Source organism: Belonocnema kinseyi, chromosome 9 (genome assembly GCF_010883055.1).
Source record: "Belonocnema kinseyi isolate 2016_QV_RU_SX_M_011 chromosome 9, B_treatae_v1, whole genome shotgun sequence".
In the NCBI taxonomy this organism is placed as follows: Eukaryota; Metazoa; Arthropoda; class Insecta; order Hymenoptera; family Cynipidae; genus Belonocnema; species Belonocnema kinseyi.
The window spans coordinates 84,742,852-84,765,718 of record NC_046665.1 but is presented as its reverse complement, the minus strand read 5'-3'; the positions used below and the strand labels follow the sequence as shown (position 1 = coordinate 84,765,718).

The following is a 22,867-nucleotide window of genomic DNA, read 5'->3' as shown; positions in this document are numbered from 1 at the left end:
CCTTGGAAGTTTGCTCCCCGGATAATTAAGTTGTTTTTCCTCCATCTCCTCCTCGTCATTTCTCGTCGATATTCCTGCTCCTTCAGCTTTTCCGGTTTTTTTACAGGTTTTTTTTTGCAGGTTTTCTTCTTCTTTCCCCCGAATTACTTGATGCTTCGTCTCCTGGATTTTCCGTTGTACTTTTTAAGTGAGAATTTCGATCCTCCTCGATGTTGTGTTGTATCTCTGGATTTTCGACACGCTGCTCCCTTTCGTTGAACCTTTGCTCTTCCGGTTCTCGCTGTTGCTTTTCTTCCTTCCTTGGCTGCTCCTGGCCATTTTCTTTGGTTTTCGTATTTCTTGGTCCGGTAACTGCGTTCGAGTTTTTCAATTTATTTTGCTGCCAGTGACCTTTCTTGTCGTTCTGCACTGACTCAGAAGCAAGAGCCCTTTCAAGTTTTACTATTTTTCGATCTTTCGCTTCCGCCTCTTCTTTCCATGCCGATACGCTCCTCTCTAACTCCACGTTTTCCATTTCCCACTTTCTGGCATCATACCTGATCCGTTGCTTTAGTAATCCAATTTCTATCTTGAGGTTTTGGTTTTCCTCCTCAACTTCAAACTTGATTTTTCCATGATTTTCCTTATTTCTCTTATTTGCTCCAGGATTTCTCCGTTGGTTTCCTTTTCACAGACCCCTTCCTTTCTCGAGCTCTCATCCACTTCTATGTTTCTCAGTTGGAGGGTCTCCCTTATTTGTTGCATTTGTTCTTGGTTCGCTGCTTCCTGTTCCGTCTTATCTTTTCCTCCTTCCTTTCTGGTTTCTTGACTCTCATTTTTCTTCTGTATCCCGTCTTTTGGTCCTTCTTCCGCTTTTTCTTCTATCTCTTCTTATTCTGGCTTTTTTCCGCTTCCATCGTTTCGCGCGATTTTGGATTCGTTGTTATTCTTATTATTGTTCTCATCCTCCGGGAACACATGTTCTAGGGTGCTATCTTGCTCTGCACCCTTCCCTGTTTCCTGTAAATCCTCATTTTCCTCATCTTCTTTCTTCTGCCTTCTACTGTTGTTTCCCCTTCCCACTGGGGATCTGTTTATTTTACTGCTTCTTTTGAAAGCCTCATCTGCCAGGCAACTCACAAAAATCTCTCCCCCACTTTTCACCACATACTCCTCCATTTTTGCCGCGCTTTTGGCATCCGTTATTTTTGATTTATCCATATTTCTGGGTCTCCCTCTCTTTTTTTCTCTCTTCGATTTGCATTTTCTTTAGCAATTCACCTTCTGCTTGTTTATCAGCTGTCAGATCTGTTTCCTCGAATTTCCGCTGCACAGCGCTAGTGTCGGCGGTCTCCATAACCAGCTGCGTCTCGTGGCTCTTTTCAGCACTAATTACTGCACTGTCACTTTCCACTTCCACTGTTATCAAATCTTTATCCCAACGCAGAATACCACTTTCCACGTTAAATCGCTTATCCAGCCACCGATTAAACTCACTTCCACGTTTGCACCTTTCCTCTGAATTAATTCCCCCTCGATTTTCCTCTACCACAATCCGCCTCGATTCAACCGTTACGCCATCCTCTCCGATAGACTTTCTTAGTTGACTGCGTAAACAAAATGAACCGTAAAAAAAGGGCAAACTCTTAATTTTTTAATTAAAAGTGTTTAAATAATTATTAGTTCTTTTGTAAAGCAATATAGAAGTTTTAGTTGACTCCGTGAACAAATTCTCTCGTAGAAAAAAGTTCAACTCTTAATTTTTAAATTAAAATTGTTTAAATAATTAATCGTTCTTGTAAATTTACAACGCAACATAATAAATTAATCGTATTCTTTAAAGAAGAGCCATTTCTAAAAATTGTTTAAATATTTTAAATGTTTGAATATTAAATAAATGTTAAAAGCTATAAATGAGCTCCACTCGCATTAGGCATGATCGCTGTAACGTAATCACTAGGAATATTTACATCCAATAATGTAAACAGATCCCTCGAACGTGCCTATTTCACTTCTATTACTCTATGGTAAGCGCCAACCAACTTTCAACTATAGGATTATAAATCTTAAAGCAAAAAAAAATGATTTTCAAGAAAATATTCTAACTTTTAACCAAGAAGTTGAATTTACACCCTAAAAAGATCAATTATCGATAAAAAATGAGAATACTTGGTATTTTAACAAAATATTTCAATTTTAATAAAAAAACAATTGAGTATAATAAAAAAAATGAATTTTCGACAATTTACTTGAATCCTGAACCAAAACACATTCATTTTCATCCTAACAGTTGAATTTTCAACTAAAATTATGAATCTTCAATGAAGAACAGGAATTTTTAACAACGCAGTTCAACTTTCAGCCAAGGAGTTGCATTTTCAATGTATGAAAAATAAAAAATAAATAAAAATAATCATTTGAAATCCTCTGAAATTTTTTAGGGCTTTCGAAAATTCTTTAGAATTTACAAAATACACTATACTTTTCAAAAATTAAAAAAAAGATAATATTATAAGAATAAATAATATTAATATATAATATAAAATATATTATTATTTATTTTTATTATATTATTGTTATTATAGATTTTATTCAATAAATATATAATATTTATTATAAATTTAATTTTTATTTTCATATTACTATTATTATTTAATTTTATCTAACAAAAATTTTACCCTATGTAAGACAGAATAGAAAAATCGTTTTCCTACACAATTTATCGACTAATTATATTTAATTAAAATTTTTTTTAATAATTGGGTTACCCCCCATCCCTTTTCGCATATATTCGTTTTAGAAAATTCACAATAACTCACTCTGAAAAGTTGTCGGGATCCGTCTTTGCTTATTTACATCTCTTGACATTTTCAGAAAAATTTGGAATATCCTAAAATATAAAAAATCCTTTAAAATCACTTCGAATTATTGAAATTATTTAAAATAACCGTGTAATCATTTAAACCCCATACAATATTTAAAATCCTTTTAAATCTTTTGAAATTGCTTTAAAATATTCTTGAAATATTTTAAAATATCGTAAAATAATTCAAATGTTTAAATATCCTTGGAAATCCCGTGACATTTTTTAAAGCTTTCGAGAATTTCTTGGAATTTAAAAAAACCCTAAAATATTGTATATCCTTTGAAATTTTTCAAGTCCTTGGAAATCCCTTGAAATTAGTGTAATGTCTTGAAAATGCCTTGGAATATCCTAAAAGATAAAAAAAACCCTTTAAAATCTGTTCAAATTATTGAAATTCTGTTAAAATTCCGTGTAATCGTTTAAACCCCATGAAATATTTCAAATTATTTTAAATCTTTTGAAATTGCTTTAAAAAATTCTTGAAATTTTAAAAAATTTTCTCAAATATTTCCAAACATAAGGAAATCCCCTTAAGTTTCTGAAATAAATGGAACATTTTTTTGTATCTTTTAAAATACTCTAAAATATTTCAATTGTTTCAAAATCATTGGAAATCCCTTTACATTTTTTAAAGCTTTCGAGAATTTCTTGGAATTTTAAAACAAATCCATAAAACATTGTAGATCCTTTTAAATCTTTTGAAATTACTTTTTAAAATTCTTGAAATTTTTTTAAATATCCTAAAATATTTCCAAACATAAGGAAACTCTCTTAAGTTTCTAAAATAAATGGAATATTTGTTGGTATCTTTTAAATACCCTAAAATATTAGAGCATCAGATCGGCAATCTGAAGGACCTGGGCTCTCATATCAGTCATAACCCAGCGGAGCTAGAGAGCATTTTTTTCACAACCTTAAGATTATTCAGTATTTTAATAATATTGATTAAGATCAGTAGACAAAACCAATAACATCTAAAATTATTTTCAGAAATCCCTTTAAATGTTTTGAATATTTTTTAAACATTTGGAAATCTTGAAATCCTCTAAAATTTCTATTTTCCATTTAAAAAAGTGTGAATAGTGTCGCGAGTCCGAGGCCTGGTGCCTGTAATAAATTCCCACATTTAAAAAATTCCCATTCTCATTTTTTTACAGCAATAGAAATATTTCTCAACGCTTCTCCTGGAAATCTACCGAACCGCGACCTGATTTTAAAGATTCTCTCGCCTCTGTCGAAAATACTTTCCTTCTTCCGGTCGCAAAAGAAATTTCGGTTTTACTCGAGTTCGCTCTTGATAGCTTACGACGCCAAGAGGCTGCGCCAGTCAATTCGTATAAATGGTGACCTGGATAATCCATACGTATCAATGAATCGAAGCGGCACCTTTTCCTCTTATGCTCCGCGTTCCGGTGATAAACCGATTCCGGTTTCTGAAAACGGATCAAAAAGTATTTCGCCGGAATCCTTTTCTCCGCCGAAAACTATCAGAAGCCGAACTCTCGACAAGTTTCAACAACTAAAAAGAAGTTTGTCGAGTTTCGAGATACCAAAAAAGGAAGTCGAGAAGCCACAAACTTCCAGACGTGTTTTGAGTCTTGAGGTCAACAGGCTCTGCAGGACGCATTCTTATACTCACAATTTCGATAATGATATTATCGAAATTAAGGAAGATTATGCTGCAATTTTGGCAGAACTCTGTGGCAATTCTGAGGAACAGCAGAATTGGGTCAGAGTTAACATGATCGATTTCACTCATGTCTTTCCTGCTGAGGACGACGAGCTTGATACCAATTACCTAGAAGGTATTGAAAATCTTATAAAACTCTTTGAAACATTTTTGGCGTGATGACTGACGATAAAAAGGAGGATTTTTCGCCTTAAAATTTGCTCTAGATTAAATTAAGGTTATCGCAAATTTAATTAAATAGTAAGTGTAAATTTTGTAAAGATTTTTTTTTCTTATAGTGGAATAAGAAAGTGCCAATAGAGGTCTAATTATTATATTATTAAGTATCATTGTGAAATTGATTGAGATTTTCTAAACTGGCTACGTACTCAAATTTTATGTAAACATTATAAATAGCTGGGTGGTCGTGTGTCAGGAAAAAAAACGGGAAATCAGGGAAAAACAGGGATTTTGAAAGAAAAAAAATGGCATGAGTCAGGAAATTTATGCAAGAAAAAATGTATAAAGAAGGGGCAACTGGTTTCAATCATTTGAAGGTATTCCAAAGGATTTTTAAAGACTGTTGAACATTTTTTTTTAATTCGAAGGATTTTTTACGAGCTTTAGAAAAATTCGATGGATTGCAAAAGACTTGAAAGAATTTGAAATACATTATTTTAGGGTATTTTAAAATATTACGTAGAATTTGGAATAGGTTTCGATAATTTGAGGGTATTCCAAAGGATTTTCGTCTTTTGAACATTTTTTTTAATTCCAAGGATTTTTATGAGCTTTAGAGAAATTCGATGGATTTCAAAAGACTGGAAAGGATTTGAAATATATTATTTTAGGGTATTTTAAAATATTACGAAGAATTTGAAATAGATTTCAATAATTTGAAGGTATTTCAAATGATTTTGAAAATTACAGGGTATTTTTTTAATTCCAAAGAATTTTCGAAAGCTTTAAAAAATTTCAAAGGATTTTTAATATTTTAGGGTATTTTAAAAAATTCCAAGGAACTTTTAATTGATTTGAGTAATTTAATGGGATTTCAAAGTGCATTTGAAATATTTTAGGATATTTTTAAAAAATCCCAGAAATTTTCAAGAACTTTAAAAAAGTTCAGGGATTGCAAAATATTTTAGGCAATTTTGAAAGATTCTAAGAAATATTTTAACGGATTTAAACTATTTTAGAGTATTTTAAAAGATTTCAAGTAACTTTCAATTGATTTTAGTGATTTAATGGGATTTCAAAGTGCATAGGAAATAATTTAATGTAATTTTAAATATTCTAAGATATTTTTAACAAATTTCAAAACATTCTAAATTATTTGAAATGTTTTAGAGAATTTTTGACGATCCCAAAATTCCAAGGATTAAAAAATTGTTTTTGGTTTTTGAAAATCCCACGGAATTTTTCATTATTTTCAATCATTTTAAGTGATTTAAAAGTATTTGCAATCTTTTATGGCATTTCCAGGGATTTTAAAGAAATTTAACTAGTTTCAAGGGATTTCCAAGGATATTGAAGATTTCAAATGATTTAAAATATTTTAGAGTATTTTTAAAAATTCCAAGAAATTTTCGAAAGCTTTCAAAAATTTAAAGGGATTTCCAAGGATTTTTAAACATTTGAAATATTTTAGGGTATTTTAAAAGATACCAAAAAATGTTCCATTTATTTCAGAAACTTAAGGGGATTTCCTTATGTTTGGAAATATTTTAGAATTTTTAAAGCAATTTCAAATGATTTAAAAGGATTTACAATATTTTAGTTTTTTTAAACATTCCAAGAAATTCTCGAAAGCTTTAAAAAAATGTAAAGGGATTTCCAAGGATTTTTAAAGATTTAAAATATTTCAGGGTATTATAGAAGATACCAAAAAATGTTTCATTGATTTCAGAAACTTAAGGGGATTTCCTTATGATTGGAAATATTATAGAATATTTTAATAAATTTCAAGAATTTTTTTAGCTTAACATTTTTGTAAGCATTTTAAAAGATTTACAAGGATTTGAAATATTTTATACATTTTAAATGATTGCACGGAATTTTTAATTAATTTCAATAATTTGAAGAGATTTTTAAGGTTTTTTTTGTATCTTTTAGGATATTCCAAGGCATTATCAAGACATCAAACTAATTTCAAGGGATTTCTAAGGATTTAAAAAATTTTAAAGGATTTAAAATATTTTAGGCTATTTTTAAAAATTCCAAGAAATTCTCGAAAGCTTTAAAAAGTTTAAAGGGATTTCCAAGAATTTTTAGACATTTGAAATATTTTAGGGTATTTTAAAAGATACCAAAAAATGTTCCATTTATTTCAGAAACTTAAGAGGATTTCCTTGTGTTTGGAAATATTTTAGAATTTTTTAAAGCAATTTCAAAAGATTTAAAAGGATTTACAATATTTTAGTTTTTTTAAACATTCCAAGAAATTCTCGAAAGCTCTAAAAAAATGTAAAGGGATTTCCAAGGATTTTTAAACATTTGAAGTATTTTAGGGCATTTTAAAAGATACCAAAAAAATATTCCATTTATTTCAGAAACTTAAGGGGATTTCCGTATGTTTAGAAATATTTAGAGTATTTTAAAAAATTTCAAGAATTTGTTAAGCTTCAAATTTTTTAAGCAATTTCAAAAGATTTTTATGGATTTAAAATATTTATTGGTTTTTAATAGATTTCTAAGAATTTTTTAATTAATTAAAATAATTTGAAGGAATTTCCAAGGATTTGTAATATTCTAGGGTATTCTAAGGAATTTTCAAAAGATTAAAAAAATTTCAAAGGATTTTAAAAGATTTGAAATATTTTAGGGTATTTTTAGAAATTCCAATAAATTGTGGAAAGTTTGAAAAAATGTCAAGGGATTTCCAAGGATTTTTAAAGTTTTGAAATATTTTAGGGTATTTTAAAAGATCCAAAAAATGTTCCATTGATTTCAGAAACTTAAGGGGATTTCCTTATGATTGCAAATATTTTAGGATATTTTAAAAAATTTCAAAGTTTTTAAATAGATTTCTAAGAATTTTTCAATTAATTAAAATAATTTGAAGGAATTTCGAAGGATTTGTAATATTTTAGGGAATTTTAAGGAACTTTCAAGAAATTAAAAAAATTGCAAAGGATTTTAAAGGATTTGAAGTATTTTATGGTATTTTTAAAAATTCCAAGATATTTTCGAGTTTTTAAAAATTTCAAGGAATGTAAAAATATTTTGAGGCATTTCATGGGATTTTAAAGAATTTCCAAAAATATGAAAATATTTCGTTAGACCTGTAAGATTTTGGGAAATGTTAAAAAAATCAAATATCATATAAGACTTTTGAGTATTTTAATGTTTTTGAGGGATTTTATAAGCTCTGAAGGTATTTTAGGAAATTTTCCAAGATTTCAGGAAATATCAAATTTCATAATATTTCACTAGATTTTATAACATTGTAATGCATTTTAAAGAATTTATTCACAAGAATTGAGGTATTCCGTAGGTTTTCAAAGTCTTTACGAGATTTAAAAATTTTTTCCAATTCTTGATTTTTTTTTAATTCACTTGAATTCTTCTAAATTCACTTAATTCTGCTAAATTCAATGAATTTTTAAAAATTATTTTTAGTTTTTGTTTAATTCATCCTACAGCACTTTTTATTATTTTTTTATTTAGCTTGAATTTGTAGATATTTCATCAAATTTTTTAGAATTTTTCTAAACTCATTACAAACTTACTAAATTCAATGAATTTATTCAAATTGTTGAATTGTTTTCAATTCACTTGATTTTTTTTGTAATTTACAGTGATACGAATTTATCCGAAATTCGTTAAAACTCACCTGGGATTCTTATAATTTTTATTCCATTCTTTTAAATTAAAAAGATTTTTTAAAAAGTCCCATTATTAATGCACATTAATTTTCGATTTAGAAATTTATTTTTAATGGTTTAATTCCATTCGTATAAGATAAAACCGAAAATGGGAAAAATGAGGGAATTTTAAAAGTAAAGTTTTTCGGCCACCCTGAAAAAAGATATTAAAAAGAGACTATACAATTTTATGTCTAGTATTAAAAGGACGCAACAAGAATTTTTTATAAGAAATTAAGAACAAAAAAAAATGTATTCTCTTCTATGAAGATTGGAATCCGTTTCGTTAAATATTAACTTGCACCTAAGTATTTCGATGTAAATATATACAGAAAATATATTATTATCGTTACCTACTTATCCAGATTATTTCTTCAAAACTCGAATTTAGTGAGAAGTGAAAAGGAGTCAATGAAGCACCTTTTTCAGTGAAAAAAAAAATTTGTTTCGCATAAGTGTTTTATTCGCCATTTACTCGAACATTGTCGCGAGAGCCGCGGCTTAATCAACTGACAATAGTTAATAATTTCCTTAGATTCTGATAACATTTATTTATGTATACAACACTACTTATGTTGCATTCGTTCAATCAAGGGGTTCGCGGTCAGCTGACTTAACAAAGCAGCGTGATTAGTCCTCCAAATTGTGCGTTCCGGATTCTTAAATCGACACACATGGCACTGTAAAAGACTTGAGCTTGCCAATAAAACTCTATTTAAAAAAAGAAAATTATAATAAAATGGTCAGAATATTTCGAATACGAAATATCCTGATCTTGTTCACTGCGCTGGCTAAGTGTCAGGTAATATTTTCTCTGTTTGGATTAATAATTTTGGCAAATAAAGGTAAATTAAGTAAAATTGAGCAAATTAAAATTGTGAAGTTTGGACATTTTCGAAAGAAAAATATCAAATTTTTTACCGCCGGTCTTATAGACTAGAAAAACAAATTTCGATTAGCTCAGGCAGATTTGAAGACTTCTACAATGAAAAAATCGCTTTTTCGACCTTGCTTACAAAAAATGTATTTTTTATTAATTCTATCATTTTGTTTAAAATTACTAGTACTTTCAATACAATTTCATTCTCTTATATAAAAATATTAATGCTTATTCACCATAAAAAGTCGTTTAAATATGTTGCAATTTTTAAAACAATGAATTCTGAATATGTATACAGTTTCGCAATTTTATTACAAACGTTTTTTTTTTTTAGTTTCTAGGGATTTAATTAATATGTTTAATTTAGAAAGATTTGAGAAATTATTTTACAGGATATTCTTAAATATATTAGCACTATCACATAATTAAATAATTAAATAATTAAATAATATGAAAAAAATAATTAATCATTTCTTGTACTTTTCGCTAAAGTTCATGAATTTGAACGATATAAACAAATTTTGATTTTATCTTATACTTCAAATTTAGTGCATATTTAGGTCAAATAAATGCGGATAATATTAAATTCAATTAAAAAAGTTTCAGACGAGAATTTAAAGGAACTTTTCAAGTAAAAATATTAAGTTTTCAACAAGAAAGATGATTTTTTTAAACCAAATAGTTGAATTTTCGTCTAAAAATATTATTTTTCTACTAAAAAAAACGACTTTGTGATTAAATTACATGAATTCTCAATTAAATAGTTAAATTTTTTATTTAAAACGGTTAATTTCAAACAAATATTTGAATTTTCAACTAAAAAATATGATTTTTAAGAAAAAATGAAGTAGTTAAATTTGAAGCTAAAAAGAAATCAATTTTCCATACAAAAGATTCAATCACAATGATGAATTTTCAACTAAAAAAGCCAGATTTACCACCATATTGTACAATTTAAAATTAAAAAAGATTACTTTTCAATGAAAAATGGAATAATTAAATTTCCAGTTAAAAAAATTAATTTTACATTATCAAAGAAAATTCCAGCCAAAGTGATAAATTTTCAAACTAAAATGATCAATCTTCAACTAGAATAGATGAAATTTTACTCAAAAAGATTAATTTTAAAAAAAGGATTAATATTCTGCAAAAAAAAAACATAATTTTTCAACAAAATACATCAATTTTCCATGCAAAAGTTTAATTTTTAACTAAACTGATTAATAATTAACCGAAATGTTTGAATTTTCAACTGAAAAGATTCATTTTCAAACAAGAAGATTAATTTCTACCAAAAAAGAATTTTTAACTAAAAAAAGAAATTTTTAACTTGCTTAACGAAAGATACGAATTTTGAAATAAAATGATGAAATATTCAAATGGAATAATTACATTTTCAGTTTTAAACAAATTCACAAAAAACGAACGGGATTAATTTTTGATTGAAATTATGAATGTTCAGCCAAACAAATTAATTTTTAAGAAACAAGTTTAGCTTTCACACAAGTACTTGAGTTTTTAATAAAAAAAAGTGAATTCTAAACGAAATATTCGATGGTTAATAATTGAAGCAAAAAAGATTTCAATTTTTAAATAAACACAGTTGGATATTAAACAAAGAAAGATTTTTCAGTCGAAAGGGAAAAAGAATTTAAAACAAATTGTTAACTTTTCAACCAAGAAGGTAAGTCTTCAACAAATAAGATTAATTTTCTACAAAAAAAAACTAATTTTCAATCAGATACTCAAATTTTCGGCTAAAAATGATCAATTTTCGACCAAAAATAGAATAGTTAAATTTTCCGTCAAAAAATGAATTTCAAACTAAAAAAAAATTAAATTTTTAGCAAAACAGTTAGATACGGTAATATAAAACTACTTTTGCAAATAAAAAATCATTTTAATTCACTTTCATATCGCGATTAAAAAAAAAATCCCTGCCTGGAAAAAAAATCCCTGACATTTCTAGTTTTTTATAGGCATATAAAAATTTTCTAACAATGCCCGGTTTTGCAGAATTTCCAGGTAGAGTCGACACCCTATATAAATAAATTAATAAGAACATTTTTTTTTCTAGTCTATAAGACCGAAGGCGAAAATTGGGTCCTAGGAGTTTCACAATTTTACTTAATTCACCTTTATTCACAAAAATTATCAATCCAAACAAAAAACCTGGAAATCAACATGAATGACAAAAGAAATTTGTTTTCAGAAAGTTGTTTTAGTGGCTGCTCGAGAAACGAGTCTTATGTTTGACTGGCGATCGAATTATTACAATATGTTACAATATATTACGTCATCACTGTAATACAATTTCGAATTTAATTCACTAACGATCCCCCGACGGGAAATATATCTTTATTTTCGAGTTTTCTTTCATTTTTAAATAATCACAGACGTGTGCCAAACGTAGTAGGCTTTCAAAATCTAACACTAAACACTACGCGTCGTGGCGACTTACATCTAGGCAATGTCGGATCGAATATAATGGACTAATTATCAACTTGAAAGAGTACGTGATCTCAAATTGAGAGCAGGAAGACATAAATTTGCCACTTAATCTGGGGAAATTCCAGTGTAAATTGTTGCAAAAAAATAGGATATAAAATCATTGCTTGAATACAAAGCACTGTAATATTTCCTTTACACTTTTTTGTTTGTTTGTAATTTTACCCCAGGGAACTTGGATAAAAAAAGTCTCTTCCTAAATATATTACAAAAAAAAAATGGGAAAACTGCTCGAATTTTAACAATATTCACGCACCCGAACATACCTTGTACACTTTGCATATACATAAAAAGAATTGTTACTGTGTAGTTAATAATGTTAACTTGTCAATAGTTATTTCGATCGCTTAAACCCTAGTCAGATTTAGGTCGGTGTATAATATATAATGCATAATATTAATAATATTTTATATAAATACATCACTCATTCCCTATTTACAAGCCCTTAACTCATCAGTCTCTTTCACACTTTTTGACTTTTGCACCTTTCACGATTCTCCAAGCATAAAAAAGGCTCGATTTTAAAAATATAAAAAGAAAGGATAAATATGAAAATTAAATAAATTTAAATAATCATTTTTCACGCAGTAAATCTTCGTCGCGAGTGACTTCAGATTCGAATAATCTGAGATTTCTGTGATAAAATGAAAGGTGAAGAGGTGTAATGTGGACGTAAGAGCGTTAATAAATTAGTTTTCGTGTCTTGTCTTGTACGTCACATGTTCGTAAATATCCGTCCCACGCGAAGACATTCATGTGTCGCGAGAATGGTGTCGAGATTCTGCCACTAATGGCTCGAAATTTGACACGAAAAAAGTAAAAAAAAGAAAATGTAATCAAATCGATGCGACAACTCTTCTAGAATTTCGATCCTATCTTTACAAACAGCACATAAATATTATCAGCGTTTTCATTCAGCAGTGTCAGTGCCAGCACTCACAATCCTACGCATCTCGCCGCAATTTTTTATTTATAACTATAAATGAGAGCTGTGCAAATACAATTCGGAACTTGATCGAATTGCGTTCATTTTGAGACTTAGAAGCAACCAAAAATGTATCATTTTTAATAGGGAATTTTGGAAAAGTATTATAATTCTGAGAAGTTGGAATATTAGATAATTTTTGAAAATCTGAATTATAATTCTGATTTTGAATAAAGAATTTGGTAAAAGAATTATAATTATAAACTTGAATAGGTTCTAGTTTTAAGTTTCCTTCGAAATCAAAATAAAAATTATTTTTTTAAATTTCCGTTCTGCGTCAAAAATTCTCTGTTCCAAGTCAAATAATAATTCTTTACGAACATTTCTTGTTGCAAATCAGAATTATATTTATAATATTTTTAATTATAATTACGGGATTTTTTGGTAAATTCTCTTTTTATGAATCAGAATTTAACTTAGCTTCAAAATTTGTCCCGTTCTATGTCCAAAATCACCTGTTCCAAGAAAATTTTTTTTTAATCCCTATACCAAGTCACAATTAAATTTATTTCCAAAATTTCCTGTTCCAAGACAAAATTATATTTATTTACAAAACTTTCCATTATATTGCAGAAATATCGGTTTTTAATGTGTAAAAGGGAAGTTTCAAATTGTGAAAAATTCTAACTTGGAACAGGCATTCTTTTTCAATTCCTTTCTTTTAACTGAGAATTAAAATTGTTTTACAAAATTCTAGTTCTATGTTAAAAATGAATATTTTTTTAATTTGGAAGAAGAAAATTTCAAAATTGTGACAAATACGGACTTTGAACAGAAATTCTTTTCTACTTTCTTTCTTCCAAATCAGAATGAAAATTATCATTCTTCATGGGAATTTCCTGTCCCAAACTCAAAATTGCAATTCATTATTAAAATTCTCTGTTCCACCTCAAAATTAGAATTTTTTTTTTAGAAAATTCCCTGTATTGAAGTCACAATTAACTTTACTTCTAAAATTTCTTGTTCCATGTCAAAATTATATTTCAGAAATATCGTTTTTTTTAATGTGGAAAAGGGAAGTTTCAAATTGTGAGGGATTCTGATTTGGAACAGGAATTATTTTTAAATTTCTTTCTTTTAAATGAGAATTAAAATTGTTATACAAAATTCTAGTTCTATGTTAAAAATTAATTTTTTTTTAATTTGGAAGAGAAAAATGTCAAATTTTGAGGAATACGGACTTGGAACAGAGATTCGTTGTATTTTTTGTTAAGAAAATTTCCTGTTAAAAAATTTTAATTCTTTGCGGAAATTCCCTGTCCCGAAGTCTAAATTAAAATTCTGTTTGAAATTTGCTATTTAAAATTATAATTCTTCATGGGAATTTCCTGTCCCAAACTCAAAATTGTAATTCATTACTAAAATTCTCTGTTTCAACGTAAAAATTAGAATTCTTCACGGAAATTTCCTGTCATAAACTCAAAATTATATTTATTTACTGAAATTACATATGTCATCTTAGAATTATAATTATTTTCAAAAATTCCTTGTTCCAAGCCTGGACAATTTTAAGTTTTACCTGATTTTTTCTTCTTTGATTTATTGCCTGTTCCAGATCAAAATTATATATTTTTTTTAAATTTCCCGATCTTGAACTCACAATTAAATTCACTTCCAAAATTTCTTGTTCCAAATCAAAATTATATTTCAGAAATATCGTTTTTTTTTAAAGTTGGAAAAGGAAAGTTTCTGTTTGTGACGGAATTCTAATTTGGAACAGAGATTCTTTTTAATTCCTTTCTTCCAAATCAGAATGAAAATTCTTTTCAAAAATTCCCATTCCGTGTAAAAAATTTCCAGTTCAATCTCAGAATTATACATATTTTTTTAGAAAATTTCCTATTTTAAAATTAAAATTCTTTGCGGAAATTCCCTGTTGCAAGTCAGAATAATTGTAATTTTTACGTGATTTTTTATATTTGTTTAATTTATGCCTTGTTCCAGCTCAGAATTATAAATCTTTTAGAAAATTCTCTATCTTCAAGTCACAATTAAATTGACTTCAAAAATTTCCTGTTCCAAATCAGAATGATATTTTTTACAAAACTTTATATTATAATTCAGAAATATAAATCCCTTTTTTTTAATTTGGAATAGTTCAATTCAAATTCATTATGGAAATTCCCTGCCCCAAAGTCAAATTTTTTTTGCGGAAATTGCCTGTCCCAAATTCAAAATTATAATCCTTTACTAAAATTCCCTGTCTCAAAGTAAAAATTATAATTCATCGTTAATTTTTTTTTATGTGACTTTGAAAATATTTCTTCTATTCCCTGTCCCAACTCAGAATTATAAATCCATGAAAATTCCTTGCCTCAAAGTCAGAATTGTAATTCTTTTATAAAATTCTCTATTCCAAGTAAAGATCATGATTGTTTTTACAGATTCCCTCTTCCAACTCAGAATTAGAATAATAAAAAATATTCGTTACTTTCAAGCTTCAACTTTTTTCTTGCACATCCCTGCCATAAATTGTTTTTCAAAACTTATCTACTTATTATTGATCGTCGAAAGGTGCAAAAATTGCGTCACCGGGTTCGCATCTTCAACACGAAGAAACTTAAGTCTAAAGTTAAAAAAAAAAGAAAAAGAAATTGAAAAGACTCTGAAAGTATCTCCGAGAAAAATTATTCTTAAAAGATTTTCCAATCTTAGTTAACTACGTTCTCCAATCTTTAGAAAAGAAATTTCTAATTGCCGGGAAAAAATGTTCAATTGGAAAGATATTTCCAAAATGTAAAGTTTGAAAAAGAGATTGAAAATCTTTCCTAGATGGAAGAGAGCGCATTCACACACACGTAGCAAGAAAGCCCTGTACAGCATTATTTATAGGTATTTTACAGACGTGAGGTGGCCCGAACATTATTTAAAAAGGCACTAACTCTCAATGATTCGAACTCAATAAATGTACAAAAACGAATCACCGTCGCCGTCACGCCACAGGAATACCTACAGGGACCGTCTCGTTTGCACGCCTTGCTGAAAAAGTTTTATAGGATTTGATTAAAAAAAAAAAATTATTACTCTTCAATCCATTTTCTGTATTCGCAATTTAAAAAATTTCCTTTATATTTGTCCGGAAATCTTATACTTTTCTATCAAATCTTAAATGCACAAGAGTTGAATCAAATCATATTTTTCAGAATATTGGAAGGTTTTTTTTCTAACTCTATGCGTTCAGAAATCTTATACTTTTTTTATTTATATTTTCTTGTATTAAATCCTACTTTCTAGATCCTGGAAAGTTTCTCTTGAATTCCACTCCTTGTGAAATCTTATACTTTTCTATAAAGAAAATTTGTATTGAAAAGTATAAGATTTCTCGATAGATAAAGTTGGATAAAAACTTTAATGATAAAATCTTAATGAGAAACTATTGATGGAAAAACATCAGATTTCTTGGTGAATATAATTTGATAAAAAATTACGAAATTTTAAAAGGTAGGATTTAATAAAAAAAAAATACTTTACAATCAATTTTTTTTTCTTCGCAATTTAAAGAATTTATTTCATATTTGTCGGAAGATCTTGTACTTTTTTGTCAATATTTCCCCATAGAAACTCTATCAAGTCTTATTCCCGCTTGTATTAAATCTTATTTTCCTATACAAAAAATTCCCTGACAATTCCATTGTTTTTCCAGGTATATTTTTTACATTGTAGAGAGCCATTCAAATATTTCATATTTTTAAATGTTTTTTTTTGTTTCTCGGGATTCAATTAGTATGTTTTATTTAGCAAGCTTTGCCAAACTATATTTCATGATATATTATTCAATATATTAGCAGCATTGAATAATTAAATAATACTAAAAACATAATTAATAATTTCTTGAATTTGTTTATAAAGTCCCTGAATTTGAATAATAATCCGAAAAAATTTTGATTTGATCTTTTTATACTTGAAATACGTGCATATTTCGAAACAACCAATGTGGGAACAATATTGAATTTAATGTAAATCGATTCAAACTCCTAACTTTTTAATTTAAAATATTGCACTTTCAACAAGATAGGTGATTTTTTAACCAAACAGTTGAACTTTGAACTAAAAAAATTTTTATTTGCGACCGAAAGACGATTTTCCAACAAAATAAATGAATTCGCAACCATATGGTTGAATTTTCCAAAAAAAAAGATCAATTTGTTAACCAAAGAGATCATTTTTAACCAAACATAGAACAGTTAAATTTTCAGTAGAAAAAATTACTTTTCTACAACAAAAAATTAACCAATATTATGAATTTTGGGCAAAAATGATGAATATTCGATTGGAATACTTGAATTTTAAACCATAAAGATGAATTTTCTAACCTGAAGATTAATTCTTTAACAATAGTTGAATTTTCAATCAAAAAAAGTCAAAATCTCAACCAAACAGTCAAATTTTGATTAAAAAATATGAATTTTCAACCAAAAATGGAATCATACATTTTAAATTTCAACTGAAATTTTTAATCTTTCAGTGGAATAGTTTAATTTTTAACTAAAAAGATGAATTTTTAACCAAGAAGATTAATTTTCACCAAGAAGATTAATTAATCCCAAAGAAAGACGAAACTTCAACTCAAAAATACCATTTTTCAACTGAAAACTGAATACTTAAATTATTATTTAAAAAAAAAATAATGTTCAACCAAAGAGATGAATTTTTACATAAAATTACAAATCTTGAACAAGAAAAATAATTTTTAGAGCATAGTTAAACTTGCAATAAACTAATTAAATTTAAATTCCAGAAACAGAATGGCCATTTTAATCGAAGAAATAAATTCCCGGTCATTTCCCGGTTTTTCCCGGTTCGCAAACATTTTTCACGATCAATGAAATTTAAAAAATGGAACACTAAAGTTAAATAATGTTCCACTTGAGATAATAAAAACTGAGCTGCCAATGAAAGCACTCAGTGGAACCGTTAAATTTTGAACTTTTAAAATAGAAATTTAAAAGTTTTTAATTAAATAATGTTGTATTGAAATGCTCAATAATTTATGCGTATAAAATTAAAGGTACTTTAAAAAGTTCAAAATCATATAATTTTCAGGAATTTTAAGCTAGAAACATTAAATACTGAAAAATTCAAAAATTTTTAACTGAAAACTTCTTAAATTAGAAATTCAATTATTTTCTTTTCAATTATTCATAGGGAAATTAAAAATAATTTTTCATTTTGAAAAATTATTTTAAGAGAATATGTAAAAAGTTTTTCAAATATTTAAACAAAATTTTCAAAAAAGATTTTAGAAGATTTTAAGAAAACTTTCTAAAATTTGCATGATTATTTTTTTTAATCCTAAATATTTCTTAAAATTACTGAATTTTTTCTATTAACGCTCATTTGTAAATTATACATCAAAATTTAAAAATTTCACTTACTAATTAAGCATTTTTTCAAAAACAACAATTAAAATTGTAACGTTTGAAGTTTAAAGGCTCTTCAAAAATTTAAAGATACCAGGCTTTTTATGTCAAACAATTCAGTTAAAGATTCTTTACTTTTAAATATTTGGTTTCAATTTACTTGTCTTAAATAAAAATTCAAATATTGGTAAATATTCAATAATTAATCTTTTTTTTATTAAAAATTTCAAATTGAATGGGTTAAAAATTGAATATTTTAGACTGAAACAATATTTTAAATTTAATAAAATCCTTTAATTAAGATTATATTATTATGAAGCTATTTTTAAGTTGAAAATAGTTTATAAACTTTCATTCACACGTTTACATTTGTTTAATGATTAAGACTTTTAAACTGAAATCGTTTAAGTTTTAACGTTAAAATCTGAAAATTCTTATATTTTGTACAGATTTAAAATCGTTTTGTTAAATCGTTTTTTTTTCACTTTTTATTACTTAAAGTACAGATAAATTGAAATTTTTTTATTCATTTATTAAATAAAAATGTTTTTATCCAAAACTTTCAACTTCAAAGGCTTCTATTTTTCATTTGTTCAAATCTTTAAGAAAGCATTTAAAAATTCTTTAAATTAAAAATGTGAGCTCAAAAATAAAAATTTTAAATGGAAAATTTTTTAAGTGAAAAAATTTTGAATTACGCATTGTAATCTAAATAATAGCATAAATGAAAAACATAACAATATCACTAATTATTTAAAAGCTGTTGAAATCGAACGTGGACAGATTTTTCTTTTACAAATTTGTAAAATTCCCGGTAAAAAGAAATTCACTGTTATTTCCCGTTTAAACAAAATTCCCGATCATTACCCGGTCCAGCGGCCACCCTGAAAAAGATGAATTCTGAACACAACATTTTTAACCAAAAATAAAATAGTTAAATTTTCAGTTAAAAAAATTAATTTCAAACCAAAAAACAAACTATTTTTCAACAAAATAGTTAAATACAGTAATATGAAGCCAATTTCCCTGACTTAACAAAAATCCCTGACATTTCCAGGTTTTTACAAGTAAATAAAAATTTTCTTTTCTACAAAGAAAATTTGGATCGAAAAGTATAAGATTTCTCGAGGGATAAAGTTGGATACAAACTTTAAACATTTTAAAACACAGTATTCAATACAAGTCCTGTACCAATAAGATTTGATAGAATTTTAATGAGAAACTATAGATAGAAAAATATCAGATTTATCTCTGAATGAAACTTGATGCATATTTCTGAAATCTCAGAAGCTAATATTTGAAATAAATTGTGCGTAGATAAGATTTCAGAGATTTAATGAGAATCTGCTAATAGAAAAGTATACGATTTCTATCAAATTGGCCAATTTCCTATACTTTATTTTTCAGCAGGACGCAATTACTGTATTTCGGAGGCGTTTTGTGATGCAATATAGAATCTGCGCATCCGATTGATTGCGTAATTAGGCAGCTGGGAAACGAAAAGATTCTTGCACAGAGGGCGAAAATTATCTACGATCTCGTTACACGCGAAACAGTTTTCTAAACTCTGCAAATTTGAAGCCTCCTTCGCAAAATTTAAAATATCAAGAGAGATTCGAATACTGAATAGTAAGCTAAAAACTTATAAAAATTCACAACCCAAAACCAAAAGTGTCTCACAAATTCAGAGAATTCAGAAAATGTAATCGCAAACACATCACGAGCCTTACAATTTTCTATCGCAAATGCGTCATCATTTGAAGAAAAAAAAAGAAAAAAAAGCCTAAAATATATTAGAAGCGTCAGAATATCTTGAAAAGTCTTTTAAAAAGTTGATTATTGATTAGAAATGGCAATTGATTTAAAGCTGGCCACCGAGGATTAAAATCGCAGAATCAAAATACATAGTTTTTTTTCAATAAAAGCGAGGTGCGATGAATCGCTGAAAAGTCGCGTTTCCTTCCGAAAAGATCGTCTCAGTATCAAAAAGTTTTCGCCGTACCGACACCACGCACGCACTCGGTTGTTCGCTGATCTCTGATTGCGAATCTTGCGATTCGTTTTGCTTCTCTTTTTGCTCTCCCGCAAGCTAATGTCGAGAATTAAGCCACGAGGGAGATGCAGATGGAGCTCAGAGCGACGAGGGATACCAATATGGTCGTCGAACCGGACCCTGCATTCTCTTTGCGACGGATTATCTCGTTCGTAGGATCTGCAAAGAGGGAAAAAATCAGATTAGTTAAAGAAATTAATATCATGGATCAAAGTACAACAACAAAAAAGCTAAAAAAAGGGGGGGGGGGGCTAGAGTAATTTTTTCACGACGGGAAACGAAATAGGAGAAATGATTTTTTAGTGATTTCGGTCGTTAAAGGAAATTTTGTTATTAAATTGGATATACTTTGATCCTTGAAAATCCATTCAGGACGAAATAAAAACGCTCGATAAAACATCAAATTGGTTAAATAAACTATTTTTACAGAAACAATTTTTCTAAATATGGAGTCATTTAAATATTTCTCATAAATTTCAATAACTCAAAAAAATTTTTATTTTTCTAGTAATACCTGAAATTCAGTACATATTTAGATCAAATGAATGTGGCTACTATATTAAATTCAATTTAAACCGCTTAAAATTCCTAACTTTTCATGTAAAAATTTGGATTGTCAAAAAGATGAATATTTAAACAAATAGTTGAAGTTTCAAACAAATAGCCGAATTTTGATCTAAAGTGTAATTTTTCAACCACAAATGGAAGAGTCACATTTTCAGTTGAAAAAATTAATTTTTCACAAAAAAAAATATTTTAAAAACAAATTCAGTTTCACATTCAACGGAGAAAAATTATTTTTAACTTAAAAGAATAATTTTTAACGAATATGATGAACCAAAAAAGATAAATTTTCCAGCAAAAATTAAGCAGTTAAGTTTTCGGTTAAAAAATAATTTCATTAAAATACAAATATTATAGGTTAAAACTGCTGAATATTTAACTGGAATAGTTTAATTTTAAACAAAAAGGTTGCATTTTTAACTAAAATGATCAATTTTAACTGCAATAGTTGAATTTTCAAACAAGAAGATTAATTTCTACCAAAGAAGACGAATTTTCTATTAAAAAGATAAATTGTCAACTATCAATTGAGTAGTTAAATTTTAAGTTAAAAAATTAATGTTTAAGCAACGAGATGAATTTTAAAATAATATTATGTAATTTTTAATTGAAATAGTTGAATTTTTCGGTAAAGTCTACGTTCAACAAGTTTAAAACTAATTTTCAAGCAAATAATTAGATTTTCAAACAAAGTGATGAATTTTCAACTAAAATGATGAATCTTGGACCGGAATAGTTAAATTTGAAAAGAAAACTATTAATTTTCAACCCAGAATATAATTTTTCTACTAAAAAAGTCGAATATTCAACTAAAAAAAGGTAATTTTTCAACTAAAAAGTGAATAGTTACATTTTCAGTAAAAAAATTATTTTGCAAAAAAAAAATGTTCAACAAAATAGTTAAAGTTGCAACTGGAATAGTTAAATTTTCAGTACAAAAATTCATTGTCAACGAAAAAAACCGTATTTTCAACAAAAGAGATGAATTTTTAATTAAATATATATTAGTTGATAATTCAAACAAAAGAGATAAAAATTTGTAATAAAAAACAACGGAATACAATAAAAAAGAACTAATTTTTAACGAAATATTTCAATACAGTAATATATAGATACTTTTACAAATAAAGAATCATTGTTTTTCAATTAAATATTGTAATTGAAAAAAAGCACGCTTTCGAAAAAATTCCCAGATATTTTCAGGTTTTTCCAGGTATATAAAAATTGCCTGAAAATTCCAGGAGGGGTAGAAACCCTGATCGTTCTCATAATCAAGAATATTTTCTCTTTCAAAAATTCCTTTACTATTAATTGTATCGTGTTACCTATAAGTATAATTAAACATTTATCTTAAACATTAGTTCTGATACAAATTAAAAATAGTTCAATTTTCAACGCTTATATATATTTTACACTAACATTAAAAGAAGAATTTTCACCAAGAAAGGGAATTTTCAATTAAAAAAAAATATCAATTTTCAACTAAAAAAAAAAAGAATACTTCAGGGTGACCATTTTAATCGACGAAATAAATTCCCGGTCATTTCCCGGTTTTTTTCCCGGTTCGCAAACATTTTTCACGGTCAATGGAATTAAAAAATGAAACACGAAAGTTAAAAAATTTTACACCTGAGGTAATAAAAACTGAGCTGCAAATGAAAGCACTCAAAGTGGAACTGTTAAATTTTGAACATTTAAAATTGAAATTTAAAAGTTTCTAATTAAAAAATTTGGTATTCAAATGCTAAATAATTGACGCGTATAAAATTCAAGGCACTAACATTTTTTAATCAAAAACAAATATAAATCCACGTTATCATTTTCAATGCTCTAAATTAAAAAATCATTCAATGAACTTTAAAATGTTCAAAATTATATAATTATAAGGAATTTTAAGCTAGAAAGATCAAATATTAAAAAATTGAAATTTTTTAAGTAAACACTTCTTAAATTAGAAATTCAACTATTTTCTTTTTAAATGGTTTAAACATTCTTAGAAAGCTTCAAAATTTTATTTCAAAATCTTCAGAAATCTAGAAGTTGTTTTAAATTTGTTTTAAATTTTTAATTATTTTGGAAATTTTTTCAGAACTTCTAAATATCTATCAAAATAAATTAAATTTTTTCTACAATTTTC

At 27.1% G+C, this 22,867-nt stretch overlaps 3 protein-coding genes across 8 annotated transcripts in view; 1 reads left to right on the top strand and 2 right to left on the bottom strand.

Annotated features, from left to right (window-relative positions):
* The window catches only part of LOC117179379 (inositol polyphosphate multikinase), a 59,902-nt gene that overhangs the window by 19,660 nt on the left and 17,375 nt on the right, over positions 1-22,867 (top strand). For 2 of the 6 annotated variants that reach the window (XM_033371108.1, XM_033371110.1), the window contains one exon: positions 4,003-5,422. In XM_033371108.1, coding sequence (XP_033226999.1) covers positions 4,003-4,694 — 692 coding nt within the window. In that variant the 3' untranslated portion in view covers positions 4,695-5,422. Of the gene's footprint in view, positions 1-4,002; positions 5,423-6,629; positions 6,768-22,867 lie in introns of those variants that run through there. The other 4 variants (XM_033371107.1, XM_033371109.1, XR_004467914.1 and 1 more) reach the window with 4 other exon arrangements.
* Positions 17-2,865, bottom strand: LOC117179383. Its single transcript, XM_033371115.1, has 2 exons — positions 2,799-2,865; positions 17-1,586 (listed from the first exon to the last, which is right to left on the bottom strand). The coding sequence occupies exon 2, from the start codon at positions 512-514 to the stop codon at positions 101-103; it is 414 nt and encodes a 137-aa protein (XP_033227006.1). The 5' UTR covers positions 515-1,586; positions 2,799-2,865; the 3' UTR covers positions 17-100.
* LOC117179378 (division abnormally delayed protein) overlaps positions 19,047-22,867 on the bottom strand; it is a 165,699-nt gene continuing 161,878 nt past the window's right edge. Inside the window, exon 8 of the mRNA XM_033371106.1 lies at positions 19,047-20,325. Within this exon, the coding sequence (XP_033226997.1) occupies positions 20,216-20,325 (110 nt within the window). The 3' untranslated portion in view covers positions 19,047-20,215. The remainder of the gene's footprint in view (positions 20,326-22,867) is intronic.